Source organism: Canis lupus, chromosome 37 (genome assembly GCF_011100685.1).
Source record: "Canis lupus familiaris isolate Mischka breed German Shepherd chromosome 37, alternate assembly UU_Cfam_GSD_1.0, whole genome shotgun sequence".
In the NCBI taxonomy this organism is placed as follows: Eukaryota; Metazoa; Chordata; class Mammalia; order Carnivora; family Canidae; genus Canis; species Canis lupus.
The window spans coordinates 25,019,173-25,042,781 of record NC_049258.1 but is presented as its reverse complement, the minus strand read 5'-3'; the positions used below and the strand labels follow the sequence as shown (position 1 = coordinate 25,042,781).

General features: G+C 37.1%; 1 protein-coding gene across 1 annotated transcript in view; it reads left to right on the top strand.

Annotated features, from left to right (window-relative positions):
* The window catches only part of USP37 (ubiquitin specific peptidase 37), a 96,106-nt gene that overhangs the window by 18,959 nt on the left and 53,538 nt on the right, over nt 1–23,609 (top strand). Inside the window, 5 exon segments of the mRNA NM_001313862.1 lie at nt 2,553–2,731; nt 3,084–3,161; nt 11,289–11,386; nt 12,541–12,625; nt 19,812–19,973. Of these exon segments, the coding sequence (NP_001300791.1) occupies nt 2,553–2,731; nt 3,084–3,161; nt 11,289–11,386; nt 12,541–12,625; nt 19,812–19,973 (602 nt within the window).

Sequence of the window (23,609 nt, the reverse complement as noted above, 5' to 3'; positions counted from 1 at the left end):
CTAACAATGCTATAAATGTTTACTCCTATTATGTCTGTGATGCCTTTTGGGTCTGTTGTGCATTATGAACTTTACCCCTACACTATATGATACCAGACTTTTAGTTAAGATTTTCCATTTGCTTTTTAAATATTTTCTTTCATAAATATTCCGACAGCCATGAGACTTGCTTTACACTTTTGCAACTTAGCAGTGCTATGTCTTTGAAAATTTATCTTATAAGATAAATAAAGATAAAGGGAAAGATAAAGGGAAACCAGGCAGGGGGATCCCTGGGTGGCTCAGTGGTTTGGCGCCAGCCTTTGGCCCAGGGCGTGATCCTGGAGTCCCGGGATCAAGTCCCACATTGGGCTCCTGACATGGAGCCTGCTTCTCCCTCCTCTTGTGTCTCTGCCTCTCTCTCTCTCTCTCTCTCTATCATGAATAAATAAATAAATAAATCTTTTTTTTTTTTTAAAGGGAAACCAGGCATAAAGTAAGAAAAACTTTGAAACTATTTTATAAGTAAACTGATGAGTTCTATTTGGCTATGCAGAGAGATGATTACTTAGTCCATTTGCTGGACTAACCGATGAATAAGATTTTATTTTATTTTTTTTAATAGGTTGTGGGGTGTTTTTCATGTTTTAAATTCAGATGTAATTGATATGCTCTAAACTGCACATAGGGGCAGCCCTGGTGGCACAGCGGTTTAGTGCTGCCTGCAGCCCAGGGCATGATCCTGGAGACCCTGGATCGAGTCCCACGTCAGGCTCTGCACGGAGCCTGCTTCTCCCTCTGCCTGTGTCTCTGCCTCTCTCTCTCTCTCTCTCTGTATCTCTATGAATAAATAAATAAAATTTAAAAAAAATAAAAAGTAAACTGCACATAGTAGAAGTATACAATTTGATACGTTTTGACTTATGTATATACCTCTAAAATCATCACTATAATCAACCAAGTGATCATAACTATAACCCTTAAAAGTTTCCTCATCCTTTGAAATTCTTCCTTCCTGCTTTCTCTCTGGCCCCTATCCCTAAACCTCAACTGGTTTGCTTTCTGTCACTATAGATTAGTTTGCATTTTCTAGGTTTTAAATAAATAAAATCATTATATATTATTATTATTATTATTATTATTTTGGTCTAGCTTTTTCACTCAGTGTAATTACTTTGAGATTCATCTATGGGTAGAAATTTAAACTGTTACCATATTTAAATGTATAAATGTTATCATAGAAAGCAGAAACAAATATTTATACTCTCACAAATAATGATTCTTATCAATGGGATTGTAAAATCAATGTTATGGGTCATAACTGGGATTAAATTAAAAAACAAAATAGAAAATATTAAAGGAGATATTATATATAGTAAAGATAAGTATTTCTGAAACATTTGATTTTTTTTTTAAAGATTTTATTTATTTATTCATGATAGAGAGAGAGAGGCAGAGACACAGGCAGAGGGAGAAGCAGGCATCATACAAAGAGCCTGACGTGGGACTCGATCCAGGGTCTCCAGGACCACGCCCTGGGCTGCAGGTGGCGCCAAACCGCTGCACCACCGGGGCTGCCCACATTTGATTATTTATATGTATATATAATAGCTGCGATATTTCTGGGGAACTGGAAGAATTTGGTGGATAGTAGTAGTAGGTGATAATGAAACATCACAGGAAATGGCTTTTATAATAATATTTTGATATTTGAATCTTGAAAATGTATTACCCATTTGGAAATAACTTTTAAAAACTATTCAGATGATCTCAGAGATTTTTTTCTTTCCTATCCTAACATTGTATGTAATTCTATAGAAGAAAGAAATTGGAAATTTCTCCCATAGACAAAGCACATAGCTTTTAATCTAGTAAAATTTACTGGTAGAAAGCTGATCAAAAGCACTGTTTCCCAATATTGCTTTTCCCAAACTAATATGTTTAAATTGCCATATTCACCCTGTATGTTCTTGCTGTGTCTTTAAGATAAATGCTTTGATTCATCTTCTGCCAGTGGACTGACTCTTCGTTTCATTTTTCCCATCATTACCTATATTGGTTTCATTCCTCCAGACTAGAATCCCATCAAAAGTCATATGAGGTATTTGTGACTTGGCATTTTAGTTGTGGCAACGAAATGTCATTGTTGCTCCTTTTTCTCACATTTATGTCACTTTATCATAATCATACTGGATTTTTTTCTCTGAAGATTTATTTTTATCCTGATCACTAAAATCATATCTTGTGTATCTGAGTCTTTTGTTTTTAAGTCAAATATTCAAAGAAAATTCCTTTTCTGCCTCTAGTTTTATTGTGGAAAATTTAAATTTATAGGCGTGCTGGAAGAAAATAAGTGTCAAGTTCAGCTTCTGACACAAATTGTATATTACACTCCGCTGGAGTGCTTTTAAAAAAAACTAATGAATGGGCCTCAGCCTAGGCCAATTAGGCTAGAATGTCTGGAGATGGGTTTCCAGTTGTATTTTTAAAAATTGATTCCACATTGGAATCAATGATCTAAAGGCATATCAATTAATTTGAACATTTAGCTATGTTAAACTTTACTCTTACAGGCATCTTCAAAAAGAGGAAGTTTGGAAACTAAAGATGATATTCCATTTCGAAAAGTTCTTGGTAATCCAGGTAGAGGATCAATTAAGACTGCAACAGGAAGTGGAATAACTGTCACCCGGACAATTCCCTCTTTGACATCTGCATCCACACCACTTAGATCAGGGTTATTAGAAAATAGGTATGGAAGATTTACTTTTTTTCTTTCTTAGTCATTAGCTCTGCCTGTTTATAAATAAGTGTCTTTTATGCCATTTAGGAAGACAAATATTTTGAGAAAAAGGAGATTGTGCGGTTAGTAAAGTATATTAGAAGAAAGTATAGAGTATATTTTTAGTAGGTAATTGTTTTATTTATAATTTATGTCAGTGACACATACTGAGCATGCACATATACAGTATATTAATCAAAATGTGGTTTAGAGAATTAGGCAGCAGTAGTCATGGTTCTTGTCCTTGAGTTTGTTGGTTTACACTTCTTAATGATATAAATTATGGCTTTTTTAAATAACTTTTTTTCTTTGTCCTCTACAGGACTGAAAAGAGAAAAAGAATGTTATCATCTGGTTCAGAGCTGAATGAAGATTACCCTAAGGAAAATGATTCATCATCGTAAGTTGGTTTAAGAACCTTATGGCAGGGATCCCTGGGTGTCGCAGCGGTTTGGCTCCTGCCTTTGGCCCAGGGCGCGATCCTGGAGACCCGGGATCGAATCCCACGCCGGGCTCCCGGTGCATGGAGCCTGCTTCTCCCTCTGCCTATGTCTCTGCCTCTCTCTCTCTCTCTCTCTCTCTCTGTGACTATCATAAGTAAGAAAAAAAAAAAAAAAAAAGAACCTTATGGCAGTAGAGGCACCTTGGTGGCTCAGTCACTTAAGCTTTTGCCTTCAGCTCAGATCATGATTTCAGGGTCCTGGGATTGAGCCCCAAGTCTGGGAGTCACACTCCCTTTCCCTCTGCCCCTCCCCCCTTCATGCTTTTTCTCTCAAATCTTAAGGAAAAAAAAAAAAAAAAGAATGCCTATGGCACTAGATCAGTGTTTCTTACATTGACACACTCCCTATGGAATATTGGTGGAGGAGGTACAATTTATGAGAATGCTAAAGATAGAATAGAATTTAAAGTATTTTGGTGATGGTAGATTATAGACTCCATAGAGATTATTTGGCCATTGCTAATTGTTTTGGTAATTTCATTACCTCTCCCATCCTAGCTTTTTTTACCTGCAATACTGAGACAAAGAATAGAATTGAAGAACTCATTAAACAGATGTTTCTTGTTGGCTGTTATTTTGTTGTGAATTCTTTCCTTCTCTTTACCTGTGAATTTTTTTTACCCTATTTGTGTGAAAAGTTAGCCTAGCAGTAAAAAGGATGTGAACCCAGGGTACCAGGGTGGCTCAGTGGCTAAGGGTCCAACTCTTGATTTCAGCTCAGGTCATGATCTCAGGGTCATGAAATTGAGCCCCATTTGAGGCTACACGCTGGTGTGGAGCCTGCTTAAGATGCTGTCTCCCTCCCCACGCCACTACCTCCTTACCCCCTTGCCTGTGGGCACGCTCTCTGTAAAAAGAAAAAGATGTGAACCTGACATGTCTATGCAAGGAACATCAGTCTTTTAGAGGTATTTTCTGGTTGAACAAAAAAGGATAGACCTAACAACAGAACAGTCACCAGCTCACAATCTCTTCCTCATCATGGGAAGAATTTTTTATGTTGGGGGGAAAATGGTTATTATACTGTTATGAAACACCTCAGTTATTACCTTTTTTAAAAAGTTCTTATTTAATTTTCAGTTAACATACAATGTAATATTAATTCAGGTGTAAAATTTAGTGATTCAACACTTACATAAAATACCCACTACTCATCACAACAAGTGTACTCCTTAATCCGCATCACCTATTTAACCTTTCTTCCTACCCAGCTCTCTTCTTGTAACCATCAGTTTGTTCTCTATAGTTAAGAGTCTGTTTTTTGGTTTTCCTCTCTCTTTTTTTCCTCTAGAATATTTGTTTTGTTTCTTAAATTCCACATGTGAGTAAAATCATACGGTATTTGTCTTTCTCTGACTGACTTATTTTGCTGAGCATTAGTACTCTGGCTCCATCCATATCATTGCAAATGGTCAATTAATGCCTTAACAGAAATCGGTTGATAGTCAATTAACTAGTATTCTGGGTCAGAGGTCACCAGAAGGTAGTTGGGGAAAAAGCTAAAGAAAGTTTATTTATGGAGATCTTTGTCCTATTGCTGCAATAGGTATAAAACTGAGTAGGTGATAGGACTGGTGTGATACCTAAAACTATATCACCATGGGCTCAGATTCATACTATCTTTTGACCTACAGTGAACTGAGATAACTGCTTTTAGCCTCTGCTCTCATTTTTGCATGCCTATTGGTGGGAGTGGGGAAAGGAACAAAAGGGGAGGGCTTACTGCTTTCATTAAGGCTGAAAATTGTACACACTACTTTGGTGCACATTGGCCAGAATTTGGTCGTGTTGTTATATCAAATTATGAGAAACTGGGAAATATGCCTGGCCTATCCCAAATCCTATTATGGCAGAAGGATAGAGCAGTTATTTGGGGACAACTTAACAGTCTACTATAGTTTACCTCTCTAGCCATAGAAGTATACCTGTTCATCATTCTTCCCATATGTTTAGTCATTATATCCAGTTCAGAGTCCAGGATCTCTGGGTGATGTGTAGTTCTCTCTATAAGATCATAGTGTGCATATTACCATGTTCCTCATAGTCTGATACCTAAAAGGCAAGTTAATCTGTTTTCCCCACTCCCATTTCCATGCATACATCATTATACATTGCTGGCATAGGATAACCACAATAAAAATTTCCATTTAGAAAAGGCAGGAATAGGAAACTTAACGAGTTGCTGTTCTATTGCAGCAATAAAATCTTTGTAGGCAGAAGTTGTGAAGACAGTGAAGGCAGTAGAGTAAGTTCTTGGTTAGCCCATATCGCAGTCTCTCTTCTATCCTCTGGGAGAAACTCCCTTCCCCACTATACTTCATTTGACTCCTGACTTTGTCCTCTGGTAGATTTCCTTTGCCTGTTATCTTTCAAGGGCATAGATGAATTAGGTTTTGAAGACTCTGTTCTTCCTTGGGGCTATTATGCAGCTTTTGTAGCCTGCTTCATGCTGATCAAGTTCTGGGAGTTTAGAAGTATCCAGAAATCTAGGAGTTTTAGAAGTCTAGAAGTTTCTTTAAAGCTACAACGAGCAGGATTTTATAGGCTTGAGAAAGAATTCAGGCCATTATTTTTGTTGTTTGGATTTTTTGTTTTAATAAACTCTTAAGTTTTGAAATAATTTTAGATTTACAGAAAAGTTGCAAAGACAATATAGAATGTTCCTCTGTACCCTTACCCAGTTTCCCTTAATATTAACATACAGTTGTTTTTTCCCAAGCTACTTCCTCAGTTACCTCCTAACGTTGCCTCAGTTTGAGTATCAGAAGGAATTGGATTTTTTTGGTCTCGTATGGTCTCATTACCAGGCAATTTCAATTCTAGGCCATTGGCACAGAGAGCTGTATTCTTTTTCATCTTTGATTGTAAGGTGGCTAGCCCTTGCCTGAATTTATCTGTCTTGAATAGGGCCTTGCTGAAACACAGACCAGTGTTCATATTGTCTCAATCTTTTAGAGCTATAGGTTGAGTAAGTATGCAGTCTGCTTTCAAAGACATTACAGATGACAGGCTTTGGGTTTGTTTTGTTTTGTTTTTTTTAAGATTTATTTTAGAGTGCGTACATGCATGCATGAAGTTGAGGGAGGGGCAGAGGGAGATATTTTCAAGCAGACTCCCCAATGAGTGCAGAGCCTGATGTGGGACTTGATCCTGAGATCATGACTTAAGCCGAAACCAAGATTCGGACACTCGACCGACTGAGCCATCCAGGTGCCCCTGCAGATAACAAGATATAAATATCTTGCTGAGATATAACAATCGTTACCAGCTTTCTAATCTGTAATATTGGAGTCCTTACTCTCTACCTTACTACTGTAGGTAGTGCAATATATTTTAGATTTGTTATGATAGCACCCCACTTCTAGTAACAAAATTTGTGGGTTCAGGGTCCAGTTGTAGGAAATAAAATTCACTTTAGCTAGTTTACACACAAAAATGTTTGCCTTCAGAGAGTATGAAATAACCAGAATCATTAGGAAACCTGAAAATACAGGCTATAGGTTAAGCTTTCAGGATGATTTTGAGAACTATGCCACAGATCAGGTCACCAAAGATGCTCCTGGCTATTGTCAAATCTTTTTTTTTTTTTTTAAGATTTTATTTATTCATGAGAGACCCAGAGAAAGAGAGGCAGAGACATAGGCAGAGGGAAAAGCAGGCTCCATACAGGGAGCCCGATAAGGGACTCAATCCCGGGACTCCAGGATCACGCCCTCAGCTGAAGTCAGACTCTCAACCACTGAGCCACCCAGGTGTCTCTATTGCCAAATCTAATAGCTGAATTGGAAGCTGTCATCTCTGGAACCATGCTGACACTACCAAGATTAGAAATCTCTACAGAAAAACCAGACACTTCCAAAATGGTTTTTGCCATCACAATAGAACACATGATCTTTGTCTTACTTCCACTTTGCAGATCTTATACAATTCTATGTAATTACCTTATCTTGATTCACATCCTGAACACTTAACTAGGAAATGTAGTTTTTTAGCTTTCTGGCTTTTATAGGACAGATATGCTAAACGGTGGTTGTAATAAACAATTGCATGCCAGTTCACCATATTCACCACACTTTGGGGTCATCTCACTTTTCCCACTTAGAATTCTGTCTGGTGAGCCCTAAGTTTCTGATCTTTGTTCTGGGCTAATAATACTTTTTACAATATCACAGTTAGATTTTTTGAAGTTTAAGTTTCTTAGAAGACTGTAGATTAATATACTTGAAAAGTGACTTGTTAAGAAAGTGCCCATAAGAGAGACCAGAGTGAGGAAAATAGGACAGGGACGGGAGGAAGCCAACCAAGGGTGTGATCTCTGTGGGAGAGTAGGCTTTATCTTGATCCAGCAAGGGACTCTGGGTCTGTTCCAAATTGAAGTAAGGAAGTTGGGCTTTTGTGTTCTCATACTGTACAGTCTTTGGTTCTGTGGCTCTGCCCAGATGGACAGAATATGTTAAGTAGCCCAAAGGCAGTCCTCTGAAGAAGAACTGCAGGTGCTAACTGTTGAAAACACATTTTGGAGGTGTAACACGAAGGGATCGGAGGGGCTCTATTGGAGCATTACTTATTAAATTCATTCCATGTTATCACAGATTCTTCACATTGATACTGCCCAATATCTGGATGAAAATCTTACAAAAGGAGAGTTAAAGGGATGAGCTATAGTCCTTTTTGTCCTTATTGGTATAGATAGCCCTGAGGCTATAACTGATACTATCATCTTTTTCTTCTACCATCTGTTCTAGGTTTACTGCATTCTTCACTAATACTTCTGCTGGTCTTGGTGATTTGCCTAGTGATATGACTAAGATCTGCATCCCTGTGGGGATGAGCCCCCTGGTCACTCTGTGCTTGTGCAGGCCATGGTTGGTGAGATTGCCCATTCGTAGTTAAAACTGAACATGATAGCACTAGGAGAGTCCCTAGTGTGCTCCTATTATTCCAAACATATTCCTGCCCTCATTATATAGCTACAGCATCAACCCTACCTCCTTATAATAATCAAACCAGTTACTCCTGCTAGTATAGCATTTCCTTTCTTTGCCTGATGCTCTGCCAACATGAGGAGCCCAAAATGAGTAACAGCCATAGCTTTAGATTAAATGGGATTCTTACTATTCCCACGGGTGAAAAAGTTCCCCCTGTGGGGGAACCAGGACCTGATTTTTTAATGTCTCTGTAGTGGAGTTCTCTGGTGAACATTAATATGTGAAAAAGATCTTCACCCTTTATATACATTTCTTATGGCTATTCATTTATCTCTTCATAAATCATTTCTCCCTGATCTTCCAGGCCTGTTATTTGCAGGCTCCTGACTATCCATGCAAACAGTTTGCCACTATTTAGGAATCCATAGCCCACTCCTTTCTCCACACAGAGTGGTGAATGAAATGCACCTCTCAAACTCTGCACAGTAGAGGATTTCCTTTTACCATCCCCTTTTTGGGCAGTCCAGTAATGGCTCTCTAGTGCAACAACACTTCATTTTCATTTTCTAGCAAGATACTGAGATGATCTATCCATGAATCGAGCCAGGTTTTTTTTTTCCTTCTTTCATTGGTTATAGGGAGTACTCATAAAGCCTGTTCTTGTTATCTATTCCTGTTTATGTAGAACTCATCCTAGGTATACCACTTCCATTTTTCTAAGGATTACTCCTCTTATCTTCCTGATCTTACGACTTCAGGAGTATGATAGCACCCAGCTCATGTTGGCGAGCTCTGGTTGATGACCCATAGTCAGATATTCAGTCTTTAGTAATATGCCAGGAGTAGTATGTGATACTTCCTAAGGAATATATACTTTTTTTTTTTTTTTTTGCTGCAGATAGCATGGTCTTACTCTCAATTCCTAAAGAGCTGGGCTGCAACTGATGATTTTGTTTTTTTGTTTTTTTGTTTTTTGTTTTTTTTAATTTTTTTTATTTATGATAGTCACACACAGAGAGAGAGAGGCAGAGACATAGGCAGAGGGAGAAGCAGGCTCCATGCACCGGGAGCCCGACGTGGGATTCGATCCTGGGTCTCCAGGATCGCGCCCTGGGCCAAAGGCAGGCGCTAAACCGCTGCGCCACCCAGGGATCCCGCAACTGATGATTTTGATCCAATCACTTTGGATGAGTGATTCCTCATGGTGTCTTTGTGTTTAAGTTGATGGTTGGCTCAGCTGAATCTATCATATTCTCTCTTGAGTGGATCAGTACTCATAGCAACAATCAAACAGTTCTATAGTCTTTATGGTTATTATTCTATATCATTTGTATCAGTTATCTGTTGACCACTCCAAAATGTAGTGTCTTAAAATAGTAGCTATTATCGCCTATGAGTTAATGGCGACTTGAGTGGTTCTGCTTATCTGGGCTGGAATTGGCTGATTGTGGCTGAGTACTCTCATTTTGTCACACATCCATGGTCATTTGGTGAGTTGGCTAGTAGTTGGTTGGTCCAGAATGGCCTTACCCATATTGGCTGCCTAGTAGTTGGGTGATCAGAATGATTGGGCCGTGTGTCTTTCATCATCTAACAAGTTAGCCTGGAGTTACTCACAAAGCAATGTCAGGGTTCCAAGAGAGTAAACATAAATCTGCAAAGTGCTTTTAGCCTTACAATCAGAAGTTACAAACTCTTAATATCTGTTGCAATCTTTTGGGGAAAGAAATCACAAAGCCATCCCATTAAGGAATAGGAAAATAGATTAGACTGGATTTCTTGACAGGGACAAGGAAAGGAATAATTTGGGACATATTTTTAAACTTTATTGAAGTACATATTTACATATTATAAAATTCACTTTTTTAAAAATGTACAATTCAGTAATTTTGGGTAGATTGATTAAGTTGTGCAACATCACCATAATCTAGTTTTAGAACATTTCTGTAACTCCAGTAAGATCCATTTTGTGATCTACCACATTTCTTGCATGCTAGAGATATCGCATGAGCCATGTTCTCTTCTAATTTATTCCATCCCAATTCACTACAGATGAAAAATTGTAGTAATTGTAAAATATAAGGTCCTAGAGGGATTTTCACCAGTAGTAGGATTTCTGTTACCATTGCCAAATAAATGGTCCAATTCCAGAATCCTGTGCTTAGAAGTATGCTTCCTAGGCCCATTTCTACAACCAGCTGTTGTAGATCAAGTTCTCTAGAAGCAGACCCTGAAATGGTGGTTTGTGTGATTATTTAAGAAAGTACTCCCAGAGGATAACAGGAAAGGAGTAGGGAAAGCAAGTCAGTCAGTGAGTATAGGAAGTGAAGCCTGAATGTGATCTCAGACAAAAATCAAGCAGAGGTTAGGCTTCATCCTAATTACAAAGAGGAAATGAGGGATCCCTGGGTGGCGCAGCGGTTTGGCGCCTGCCTTTGGCTCGGGGCACGATCCTGGAGGCCTGGGATCGAGTCCCACGTCGGGCTCCCTGCATGGAGCCTGCTTCTCCCTCTGCCTGTGTATCTGCCTCTCTGTCTCTCTCTGTGTAACTATCATGAATAAATAAATAAAATCTTTAAAAAAAAAAAAAAAACAAAGAGGAAATGATGTTATATAACCATTTTTAAAAAGTTTTTTCACTTTAAAGTTGTTCTCATCCAAGGCAAGGGAAATGGGCTTGGGCTTCTTGACCTTACTTGTGACTCTCAGAGTGCAGGTAAAGGAACTCTAGTAGCTTGAGGACAATCTGTGGAAAAGAGCCCTGGGTATGGCTGTCAAAAACAAACCTAAATTGGTGTGGAAGAGAGGACACAAAAGTGGGGTCAGAGTGAGTCTGGGTAGAGTATCTGCATTATCTGCTATATGCATGATGGGTCTCCTAAAATAAGCACTATTAATCAAAGCATGAGTGTATTTCCGAGTGATCCTGCTCCACTTGTATAGGTTTAGGTATTTGGGAGTAATACATGGGGGAAATGTGACTTAAGGAATTTTAACTACATGTGAAATGTAAATATTCTGAAATGATAACTACTTAAAATTAAGAACTGTGTCTTTATATACCTATGCATATATTGAATTAAATTATTAACTGTAGGAACAACAAGGCTATGACAGATCCCTCCAGAAAGTATTTAACCAGCAGTAGAGAGAAGCAGCTGAGTTTGAAACAGTCAGAAGAGAATAGGACATCAGGTAAGTATTTGGTCTTCATATAAGATAATCATTTATTATATGACATACTGTATTAAGACTAGAAATAAAAATTGAAACTGGGATTATCTCTATATTATTCAGGAATATTGCATGATTCAGTACTAGTTATTGGGTGCCAATTTGTATCCAGTACTTGCCTGAAGTATTAGAAATGTAAAGGAACTTTATTCTATTAGCAAAAAATTTACCTTTACTTTCTTTCCTAATTAACTACCTAAAATTAAACTTTTTCATTGTCAAAGTACCTGGACCATAAAATGAATCCAAGGAGTTAAAGTGGTTAAAACTGAATCTTATCAGTGTTGCTACATGTTAGAAGTTCCAGAACATCTTGGAATTATTGCCCTAAAGCAGTTGTTTAAGCTCAGCTTGTACCCTGTTTTTACAAAAACTAAAAGACTGTCCACGAATTGATAGGAATGTTTGCACATTTAACATATCTCTCTGATCCTCCTTAGAGACTCCACTATGTAGTATTAATTTAAATATTATATCAGGTGGAAATTAAATTGAAGCAAGCTAAAATATGGCATGATTTTGAGAGGTTAAGAGAATTCATTTGATTAGGACTCTAGAAACATTTTTCTTTTAGTGGTTCGGGATTGTGATATTCTTCTACAGAAAAAAGTATCTAATAAAATTCATACCTCTGAAATAATAATATATTATGTAAACTGCACTTACTGGTTTTCACCTTTTATAGTCAACCTATAGATAGAAAACAGAATGCTTAAGTATTTTGTTAAGCCAAAAAAAAGTCTTTTGCCCGAGAATTGGGTAATATAAATGAGAAATTTCTAATTTTTCATAATAGAGGTAACTGATGCTGTTTATAATGAAATAAATTGAGAAATAGAAACATTATCTAACATTATAAAGGAAGTGAGGAAAAGTTTTAAAAAGTGGTTAAGAAATTAGTAGCAAAATTTGTAGAGCTTTTGGACAGGAGAGTATTTGCTGTCCTAAACAACCTTTCCACAGTGTTTGATCTTCTAACATGAATATATATTACTTTGATGAAAAGAAAGGGGGAAAAGAGTTAAATATAAACAGGCCTAATGCATAATTTTATTACTAAATCAACTTGAATGGTTGATTTAAGAATTAAATTTTTCCTGTTTGGTTTTTTTTAGGGCTTTTACCTTTACAGTCATCATCCTTTTATGGCAGCAGAACTGGATCCAAGGACTACTCCTCTGGTAGCACTAACTTAGACAGGTATGGGTTGGTAATAGACCTTGTGAAGAGCTTGAGGTGCTTTCTTCTTCAGAATATTGAATGATGGGGTCAGCTGTGCATTATGCACTAAGTGAATACCCTAATTTAAAATAATGAAACTGATGAGAATCATAGATTCATGACATTTTAGTAAAACAGCACTCTGGAAATGTTTTAGTTTTCAGATGCTTTTTCTTTTTCTTTCTCTCTTTTTTTTGTTTTTTTTTGTTTTTTTTTGTTTTTTTTGTTTTTTTAACATTTTTCAACAAATTAATAAACTGAGGTCTAGGTACTGAGGCCACAGGTTGTTGACTGGGAATGCGCTTAGATTCTAAACAGTGTATTCTCCATCATGCCAAGCAGTGAACATATTAAGATCTCTTCTGAGGCATTTTAAATTGCCTTTATTGCCTGTGTATTTGTTAAGCTACTACCAAAAGTTAAGACATTTGCTTTAAAAAACAAGTTGCAGGAGATGCCTGGGTGGCTCAGTGGTTGAACATCTGCTTTCAGCTCAGTGCATGATCTTGGGGTCCTGGATCGAGTCCCATATTGGGCTCCCCACAGGGAGTCTGCTGCTCCCTCTGCCTATATCTCTGCCTCTCTCTCTGTGTCTCTCATGAATAAATAAATTCTTTAAAAATAAAAGCTTACACATTAGTATTTTTTATTGGGAAAGGCTAGTCAGAAATTTAGTTGCTGATCCTATAGATACAGATTAAATTTTTTTGAGATTTACTGAATATAAATATATGAGACAACTGCTAAGTACTTGTGGAGAAGGCATTGATCTTGGAATGTAGCCTGGAGGGGTAGTGGTAAATGTAAAAAAGTAAGTGTAATGGTGGTGTATAAAGATATCCTATGTAATGACCTATTAAGTAATATTTTGGTTTTTTAGTAGAATTTAATTCAGAGTGGTAAAAAAAAAAAATCTTAATTATTGATAAAATGAGATGAAGTAAAGAATTTGATATTGTATTTTTAGATATTTTCCTGTTTGGTTTCTTTAGGGCTTTTACCTTTACACTCATCATCCTTTTATGGCAGCAGAACTGGATCCAAGGACTACTCCTTGGGTGGTATTTCAAACACTTTATGACTGCAGCGGTGACTAAGTTATTTGAATTTAGGAGAGAGACATATATCTGCTTATTAGAAGAATCTTAAAGGAGTCTAGGTTTTTAAAAAACTTAAATTTAGTTATATAGTACAAATTTCTTCTCAGAATAACAGAATTCATTGTATATAGGAATGGCTGAAGAAAGAAATTTTCTTTAATGCAAAACTGCATTCAGAGATGAAGTGAAAATTTCCAAATCAGTGAGAAAAAACTAATATTGAGAAAGACTAAAGTTGTAGACGCAATGGAAAACACAGACTAGAGCCAAGTATTTAGTATTTAGGTTTGAGTCTTCAAAGCCTAATCTCATACTTAGGAACTGAATATGACCCCAGGCCAGAATTTAGTTTCTTATATGAAGCTGCATATCTAGAACTGTTCTCTGTGGTAATAAACCAAGGTAAAACACTTCTGTAGAATTACCTGTGTTTAGAACCATAAATGTGCTGCTTGCCTGATGCTTTCTCGAGCAGAGAGCAAATACACAGAAATGGGAATTTCAGTGACTGACATCTGTGTTACCTGCATAGGGGCAAGAATTCTGAACCTCTAATGTAAAGTCCCATGCAGATTAGAGGTCGGTAACTGAAGCAACTACTAAACATGTCAAGAACAACTGATTGTGGAATGCAGCACAGAGAAAAGGTGGCAAATGTGAAATGAAGAGGCTTATGTTGAGCTCCATTGTCTGATCTTCCATGTCTTTTTTTAAAGATATATTTATTTTAGAGAAGGCATGTGAACGGGTGGTGAGGGGGAGAGGCAGAAGGAGAAGGGAGGGAGATAATTTTTTTTTTTTAAAGATTTTATTCATTCATGAGAGACAGAGAAAGAGAGGCAGAGACATAGGCTGAGGGAGAGGCAGGCTTCTCACAAGAAGCCTGATGTGGAACTTGATCCCAGGACCCCGGGATTACACCCTGAGCCAAAGGCAGAGACTCTCAGCTGCTGAGCCACCCAGGCATCCGGGAGGTAAATAATCTTAAACAGAATCTGTACCAAACGCCTAGGTCAGTGTGGGACTTGGTCTCTCAACTCTGAGATGATGACCTGAGCCGAGACCAAGAGTCAGATGCTTAACCAATTAAGCCACCAGGGCACCCCCATCCTCCATGTCTTAGTAGTATTTTGGAGAAAATAAGACCAAGGAAAATAAAGACCAGGAATTTGTCAGAGAAATAATGGATGCAAATGATGAAAGTCCACAACCTTGAAAAGCTTCAACAAATGCCAAACAGCAGATACAAAACAAAAAAATCGACATTGTACGTGAAATTTTAAAAGCTACTTGAAGGAAAATATGTCATTTAAAAACGGAAAAGAGATGACAACAATAGAAACAGAAGATACTGGAGTAATAGCATCAAAGAATTCTGTATTAGAGAATTCTAATTAAATTATAAATCTATTATAAATAAGATTATAATTATATATAAAATTATATAAAATATAAATAATTATAATTTAAAATGCAGACAAATGCTGTTTTTAGATACAGAGATGATTTATTCTGCAAGAAGCAAACTGAACCAAGGAAGGAGTGAAAATATCTGTGAGCAGAATTATAGAAGCATATATAAAAATCTAAATACTTTCAAAATCCTTCTGTATAATTAATAAGTGCATATGGTGGAAATTTCAGAAGTTACAAGGTGCATACAGTGGAAAGTAAATCTCCCTTTCTTTTCTGATTCCTAGTTGTTTATCTTTCCAGAGGCAGCTATTATGACTAATAGCCACTTAGGGTTATTCTGTACATCTGAATGGTTCGATAGTTTTTTATAAAATGAGGATACAATAGGATTGAAAGCAAAAAAAATTACTAGACAATAAGAAATAGAGAAGTGGGGAAGAGTGTAGGGAAATTAAACATTTTAAGTTCCTTTTGAGGACTTAAATTGCATGTATTAAAGAGTTAAAGATGACTTCCACTTCTGGCCAAAATGGAATAAGGACCAAATTTGCCCTCCTTCATGAAACAACTGAGGACCTGGACAAAATACATGAAACATTAATGGATCTCAGGACATTGGACATGAGGCAGTGAAGGACAGAGATCCATGAGAGATGGGAAACAAATGAAATTAATTTGATGACTGCTCCAGCTTGCTTCCTGGAGAAAGTTCCCAGGCTGCCACACAGGAGAGGGAACCAAGCAGAGCCCTGTTGCTCTTCCTGAGTTGAGGAAGTGGAGCTAGGAGTCCTGGAAGGTCAAGGCATCTGGAACTCTCAGAACAGAGACCAGAGGGGATAACGGCACAGAGAAAGAACTGCAGAGATCTGCAGAGGGTCCCCCTGGGTATTCAGTTGACTTCTGATCAACATATGCAGGTAAGTAAACTAGCCAAGGCCTGGGACGGAATCACCCACAGGATCTAAGTGAATAATACTTGGGAGTTCACATAAAGCCAGGCATCATTCTTGTTCCTAATAGTAGGCATTTGCACACTAAGAAAGGTCATACCTCATTAGTAAGGAGATCTATCCCTGGACTAACTGCTGCTCAGTTTTCACATAACCTTAAAAGCAAGACCCCAAAATCGTACCTTTTCCAAGTAACCTAACCACATCTCAGAGCAAAATTCCAGAATGTTTATAGAAATCAAAAATACCTAGCACCCAATAAAATAAAATTCTCAATGTCTGGCATCCAAGAAAACATACTAGGCATACAAACAAATGGGAAAATACAACTCATGGAAGAGAAAAATTAATAAATACTCAGAAATGACATAGGTGATAGAATTAGTACATGGGGGCAGCCCCAGTGGCACAGCGGTTTAGCGCCGCCTGCAGCCCAGAGCCTGATCCTGGAGACCCGGGATCGAGTCCCACGTTGGGCTCCCTGCGTGGAGCCTGCTTCTCCCTCTGCTTCTCTCTCGCTCGCTCTGTATCTCTCATGAGTACATAAAATAAAATCTTAAAAAAAGAATTAGTACATGGATATTAAAAGTTATTAGTCCAAATCAGTCATGATGTTAAATACAAATATAAAATATTCTAGTTAGAGAAAGATTGGATTTTATTTTTTTGAAAGATTAGATTTTAAAGGAAGAAAAATAATCTATGTACTATTTATTTTTTTTTATCTATATACTATTTAAAAGAAACAACTACAACATAAAGATGAAAGGTTGAGAGTGAAAGAATGGAAGCACATATACCTTGCACTGTTCAAACCACAGTGTTTAGTAGTGCACAGTAAGAGATGCAACTGTTAGGAAGCTAATGATAAGTTTTAAGGTAGGGGCACCTGGCTGGCTGTCAGTAGAGCATGTGACCCTTAATCTTGGGGTTGTGAATTCCAGACTTGCATTGGTTGTAGAGAATACTTATAAATAAAATCTTAAAAAAAAAATCTAAGGAGATTAAAGACCTAAATAAGAATTAAAACTTTTAGGAGAAAATAATAGGAAAATATTCCGTGACCTAATAGAATTATAGAATTTTTAAAAAAATTTTTTTTAAATTAAAAAAAAAGAATTATAGAATTAATTCTTAAGACACAAAAATTGAAACCATAAGGCAGCAACCAGGCAGCCCAGCTTCACAAAGACTTTCCTTGATAGGCCTGCCACCGGGATGCTCAAGAGGAAAGTCAGCTCTGTGTGTGGGTATGTGTGTGGCGGTGGGGGCAGTGAAGGAGGGGAAACCTGTGCCCGCAAAAGTAGAAATAAAGCCAAAAAGGCAGTAGGAAAGAATAAATCTTGAGATAAAAAGTGGAAAGAGGGAAAAGGGGAGCAAAATGGGCTTAAAGTGGTTAATCAAGAAACAAAAGACTTACCTGCAGAAACAGAAATGAGCACCCGCGTAGGGTAGCTCAGTTATGTGTCTGCCTTCAGCTCAGGTTGTGATCCTGGGGTCGAGCCCCATGTCAGGCTCCCTGCTCAGTGGAGAACCCTCTCCCTCTCTCTGTTAAATACATAAAGTCTTTTAAAAAATACACACACAAAAATGGAGAATCTAAAAATGAGAATCTAGCCACAGATGAAACAGGAGACAGAGAAGACACATCTGATTAATATCATATACCATGTCTTGGGCAGCCTGGGTGGCTCAGCGGTTTAGCGCCGCCTTCAGCCCAGGACCTGATCCTGGAGACCCAGGATCGAGTCCCATGTCAGGCTCCCTGCATGGAGCCTGCTTCTCCCTCTGCCTGTGTCTCTGCCTCTCTCTCTCTCTCTCTCTCTCTCTCTCTCTCTCTGTGTGTCTCTCACAAATAAATAAATAAAATCTTTAAAAATATATATATATCATATACCATGTCTTATCAGTGGTCTGTGTTTCCCTTCTTGTACAATCTAGAGGAATATTTTAATCAACTGTTTTATAAATGTAAGGTTTTCAGTAGCTCTAGAAACATTTTTAAGAAGGAGAGGATCTCACCTCATCCCATTCTTTTTAAGTGTAAATTTTTTTTAAGAGGTAAAATCATTTGCTGGTTGTTTCTTGATACAACCAGAAAATAGTGGGATATTGAATATGGGGGGCTTTGATTGTCTTGGGTGTCAGCTCAACATTCCATAGATGGAGTAGTTTTTCTATCCTTTAATATCAAGCATACTAAATGGCCATTTGCAGTCAGTCATGCATTTAATAGGTCTTGGACATTTTAAATTATTTTTTTTTTTAATTTATTCACGAGAGACACAGAGAATGAGGCACAGAGACACTGCAGAGGCAGAGAGAGAAACTGGTTCCATGTAGGGAGCCCGATGCGGGACTCGATCCCAGGTCTCTAGGATCACTCCCTGAACTGAAGGCAGATGCTCAACCAACCACTGAGCTACCCAGGTGTCCCTAAATTACTTCTTAACCCATGTTTTTGATAGAATTGTTTTCTAAAGAAAACCACTCCTTGATCTTGGCTCCTAGTCAGAATTTTGTGCACTCTGTAACATGTTGGTCATGGCAGTCCAGTTTTCCTAAGTAACTTTGTTAATGTGCTATGCAAGATTGAAAATTTAAGTATGTAGTATATATGATATAAATTATGAATCAATGGGACTTAACCGTATAACATTTGAAGCCTATCAACATTTGAAGATATTGGTACTTGATAAGAAAAATTATTATCAATTATCATAAATTGGTACTTAAGGAAGATTTGCCTTCAAATTTTAAGCTGGAAGGTCACTGGAATAACTTTTAAAAAAGAATTATAGCTGGATGATTTTTAGATTTTTGGTACATAAAGAATTAACAAGTTGAAATGTTTACTGTTCTCAGAACAACCAATAAAAACTGAATTATGAAAAATACTGAAACCAGGTTGATAGAGATTGATTGATAGAGATTATGTAAAAGCTAAAGACTTAGAATATATAATAGAAGATTAGAATGTGAAACATGAAAAACCACAAATTCTTAAGAACCCATTATAAAACTAAAGATATGCAAAAGCAGTTCAGAAAAGAGCAAAGGATTATAAAAATACGTTCAACTTCAGTAGTAATCAGGAAGATGCAAAACAATACAACAGTCGGATCAGTTTCACTCAGTAATGTAATGGAGATTATGTGAAGATATGGATATTTGCTATTAGTGGACATAGAAATTGGTACAGCCTTTTTGAAAAATGATCACAAGATCTCAAAACACTAAAAATCAAAAATACTTATTCCTAACATTTTCACTTCTAAGCATATAAACTAAAGGAAGTTCTCTAGGAGATTGTATAAAAGAGTATTTGTTGTATCATTATTTGTAATAGTGGAAAAAGTTAACTGCCAAAATATTTTTAAGACTGGGAAAACTGATGCATCATATCCATTAAGTGAATAAAAGTAAATAACAAAGTAAACTATATTATAGTTTTTCTTAAGTCATTAACTTAATTATTTTAATTATAGATTAGGTATAGTATCATATGCCTCTTCAGCTATCTATTGACAGATTTGCTAATTTACATTTGGGGAATTTCTCCCCAGGTATCATTATTACTGATATTACCCTAAGTTTAGGATTTTTTTTTCCCCCAGACATTGACTTTTCTGAATTTGCTAAGGGAAAAAATAGCAGGCAAAATTGTTTTGCTTATGCACTATCTATTCTTTTTTACAGGACTAATGTTTCAGGCCAAACTCCCTCTGCCAAAAGAAGTTTGGGATTTCTTCCTCAACCAGCTCCTCTTTCTGTTAAAAAACTGAGGTGTAACCAGGATTATACTGGCTGGAACAAACCAAGAGTGCCCCTTTCCTCTCACCAACAGCAACAACTGCAGGGGTAGGTAAATTCTTAATATTTTGCTTTCTTCTTACAAAGTGATTAACTGGAGTATTTATTGCTTCATGTCAAAAAAAAATGATGAAAGTCAAACTAATTCTAGTTCTTAAGTATGTACTTGCTTTTTAAAGATTTATCACATCCATAAATAGTGGTAACTCCACTATCCAGTCTCCTGTTTTTGAAGTTTGAAAAAAATACATGTATATAACATACTAATCATAAAGTAGAAAGTGTGTATTCTCTAGTTACATACACTTCATGATACTCCTAAGATACTTCAACGTTTTATGTATATCCTCCCCGTGTCGTTCATGCTTATATTTTATTAGACACATAAAGAGATCATAGTATAATAACTGTAATAATAGTCTTACCTGGGCAGCCCCGGTGGTGCAACGGTTTAGTGCCGCCTGCAGCCCAGGGCGTGATCCTGGAGACCCTGGATCGAGTCCCACATCAGGCTCCCTGCATGGAGCCTGCTTCTCCCTCTTTGCCTGTGTCTCTGCCTCTCTCTCTCTCTCTGTCTCTATGAATAAATAAATAAAATATTTTTAAAAAATAGCCTTCCCTAAAGTGTTTGTTATATGCCAAATACTGTGTCCTAAGTGTTTATTTTTTTTATTTTTTTTTTAATATTTTTCTTTTTTTTTTTAATAATTTTTATTTATTTATGATAGTCACACAGAGAGAGAGAGAGAGAGAGAGAGAGAGGCAGAGACATAGGCAGAGGGAGAAGCAGGCTCCATGCAACGGGAGCCCGACGTGGGATTCGATCCCGGGTCTCCAGGATCGCGCCCTGGGCCAAAGGCAGGCGCCAAACCACTGCGCCACCCAGGGATCCCCTGTCCTAAGTGTTTAAATAGATTTTTTCTTTAATTCCTTACAGTAGTTCTGTGAGCTAGATGTGTCAAAAATTGGCTTTTATAAATGAAGTAATCAAGACTTAGAGAACTTAATTAACTTTCTCAAGGTGACATAGTGGTACAGTAATAATAAATCTAGTCAATTAGACTCCACTTGCAATCCCCCCCCCTTTTTTTTTTTTGAAGATTTTTTGAAGATGTGCATGAGCAGAGGGAGAGAGGGAATCTCAAACAGACTCCACACTGAGCACAGAGCCTGACACAGGGCTCAATCTCATAATCCTGAGATCATGACCTGAGGTGAAAGCAAGAGCCGGATGCTCAACTGACTGAGCCACCCAGGCTTCTCTCCACTTGCATTCTTAACCAATCTGCTGTATTGTCTTTTCCCTTCCCACTCCCATGTTGATCATTTAGATTTCCCTTTTTAGGGCAGCCCTCGTGGCTTAGTGGTTTAGCGCTGCCTTCAGCCCAGGGCGTGATCCCAAAGCCCTGGGATCGAGTCCCGCATCAGGCTCCCTGCATGGAGCCTGCTTCTCCCTCTGCTTGTGTCTTTGCATCTCTTTCTCTCTGTGTCTCTCATGAATAAGTAAATATAATCTTTAAAAAAAAAAAAAAAGATTTCCCTTTTTACGCATTACAATCCAGGCTAGAATAAACATTCTCATATAGATATCTTTTTTTTTCATATAGATATCTTTTAAAAATTTATTGGAAGTTTTCTATAGCATAAGTTCTTGGAAGTATATTTTCATTAAGATTAAGGAAGGCATTTTGAAATGTTTTAAGTAATGAGTAATGTTATTACTCTTAACCAAATTACTCTCTTCAAACCTACCAGCTTGTTTTCACTGTCACTCAAATAAATGTTTTTGTACCAGCCTTAAGGTTATCTTTTTACTTGAATGAGTAGCATCCCCCTATTTGGCTTATCCATAGTAATATATATGCTTCATGTCTTGGCAGATAATATAAATTTTACAGTGAAGGTATTTCACTTTCTTCTCTGTTTACCTGTTTTTTTCCTCCAAGCTTTTTTTTCCTGCACTGTTTTCTAAATTGTGTATCTTCCGGTTTAACTCTTCATTTCCTTTGTTCTTCATTCTAATTGATCTGTCTCAAATTATCATCCTGCTTTCTCCTTACTGGACAGCATTGTTAGTATATTAGTCTTACCTATCCCACATTGTGACTATTTTTCATCCATTTCTTGTCTCTATGTTCACCTTATTTACGTCATTTTCTTATTGTCTCCTCTTACGTATTTTGTGGTCTTTCTTCCCATTTTTGGTCTCTGTCATTCACTTCCTTCAGAGTCCTTTGAAATCCTCGTGAGTTACCCACTCTTGGTGCTCCAGATTCCCTGTCAACTTCCAGTATTTCTTTAATTTTTGTATGGTACCTGTACCCATCTGTAGGAATACAGCTTTCCTTTTTTCAGACTTCTTCCGTGAATTAGAGTGTAGTATTTCAAGTAGGCCACTTACTGAGGACTAAGGACTCCTTAAAAACAAAAAAACAGAACAAACAAAAAAAACTGGTAGAAAACTGCCAGATCTAAAGGATAAAGGAGGCTACCTAATTCCAATGTTCCTTACAAATCCTCAAAAAATATAAAATGAATAAGGAAAGCAAAGAAAAGCACACATAACCTTCAGCATTACTAGGAGAGAAAGAATACCATCACCTTCAAACTGCCTTCTAGGTAGAGAAGAAAACAAAATTCCAGGACTGTTCTTATTTCCCACTGCTTTAAGCCTGTAGGTGCTAAGCTGGGGATAAGAGGCTTTAGAGATTCCGTGAAACAAAAATATATAGGAGTTAGAATACTTAGATGAAGCACAGAAAAAAGAATCACAGAAATTCAAAGGCTAACTGCTGAAATACTAAATATAAGTCTAGGTCTTGGGAGTTCACAGCTCTGGTTACAAGAAAGGGACTTGAAAGTTTGTGGTATCAGAAGTAACCGTCTCAAAGAAGCATTAGATACAGAGGAAGAAATCAGCCAAACTTGGAGACTTGGTTTAGAAGCAAAAGAAAAAAAAATGAGAGGGAAATTAAGCATCGGACTGAAATAAAGGGTAAATAAGACCTGCCAGCCTTCCTGTTTTACCACCACCACTATCTTCAAGTAAAGAAACTGCTTTTTACTAAACTAACAGGAGAAGCTGTGCTTAAGTTAGGAACTCTCTCCATGAAGTGAATAGGAATGTACAAAAACAGACCACTTCCATACAGAATTGTATGAAAAAAAAAACAAAAAAAAACCCATGAATCAAAATATTTAGGCCAAAAAAATTATACTCCTAAAATCACCATAAACCATTAGAAAACTGTTGTATAGCACTCAAAACTGAATTAAATATCCTCAGACAAACATTTGAAGATATGAGAAAAGCACCATGGATCAGGAATTTAAACCTAAGGATCAGAATGGACAGATAAGAAGAAATGGCAGTTGCTTGAGCTCAGAAAATTTAGAGAAGATGACAACATCATCTCAAAATTAAGTCTAAATTAAAGGTCCCCAAGGAGAAAATAAGCTTACGTGAAGATTTAATAAGGGGCTTTGAAGGAAAACCAAAACAACCAAGAGGGAGTGGGGATAAGATAAAGAAGTACAAAAATATCGAAGAGAAAGGGATTAAACTGGAAAACAGGAAAGGAAGGTCCCATATTCCATATAAATAGAATCCCTAGGGAGGAAAATCAAAACTGTGAAATAGAACTAGTTTTTTGAGTTTTTTAGGGTTTTATATTTGAGGAATCT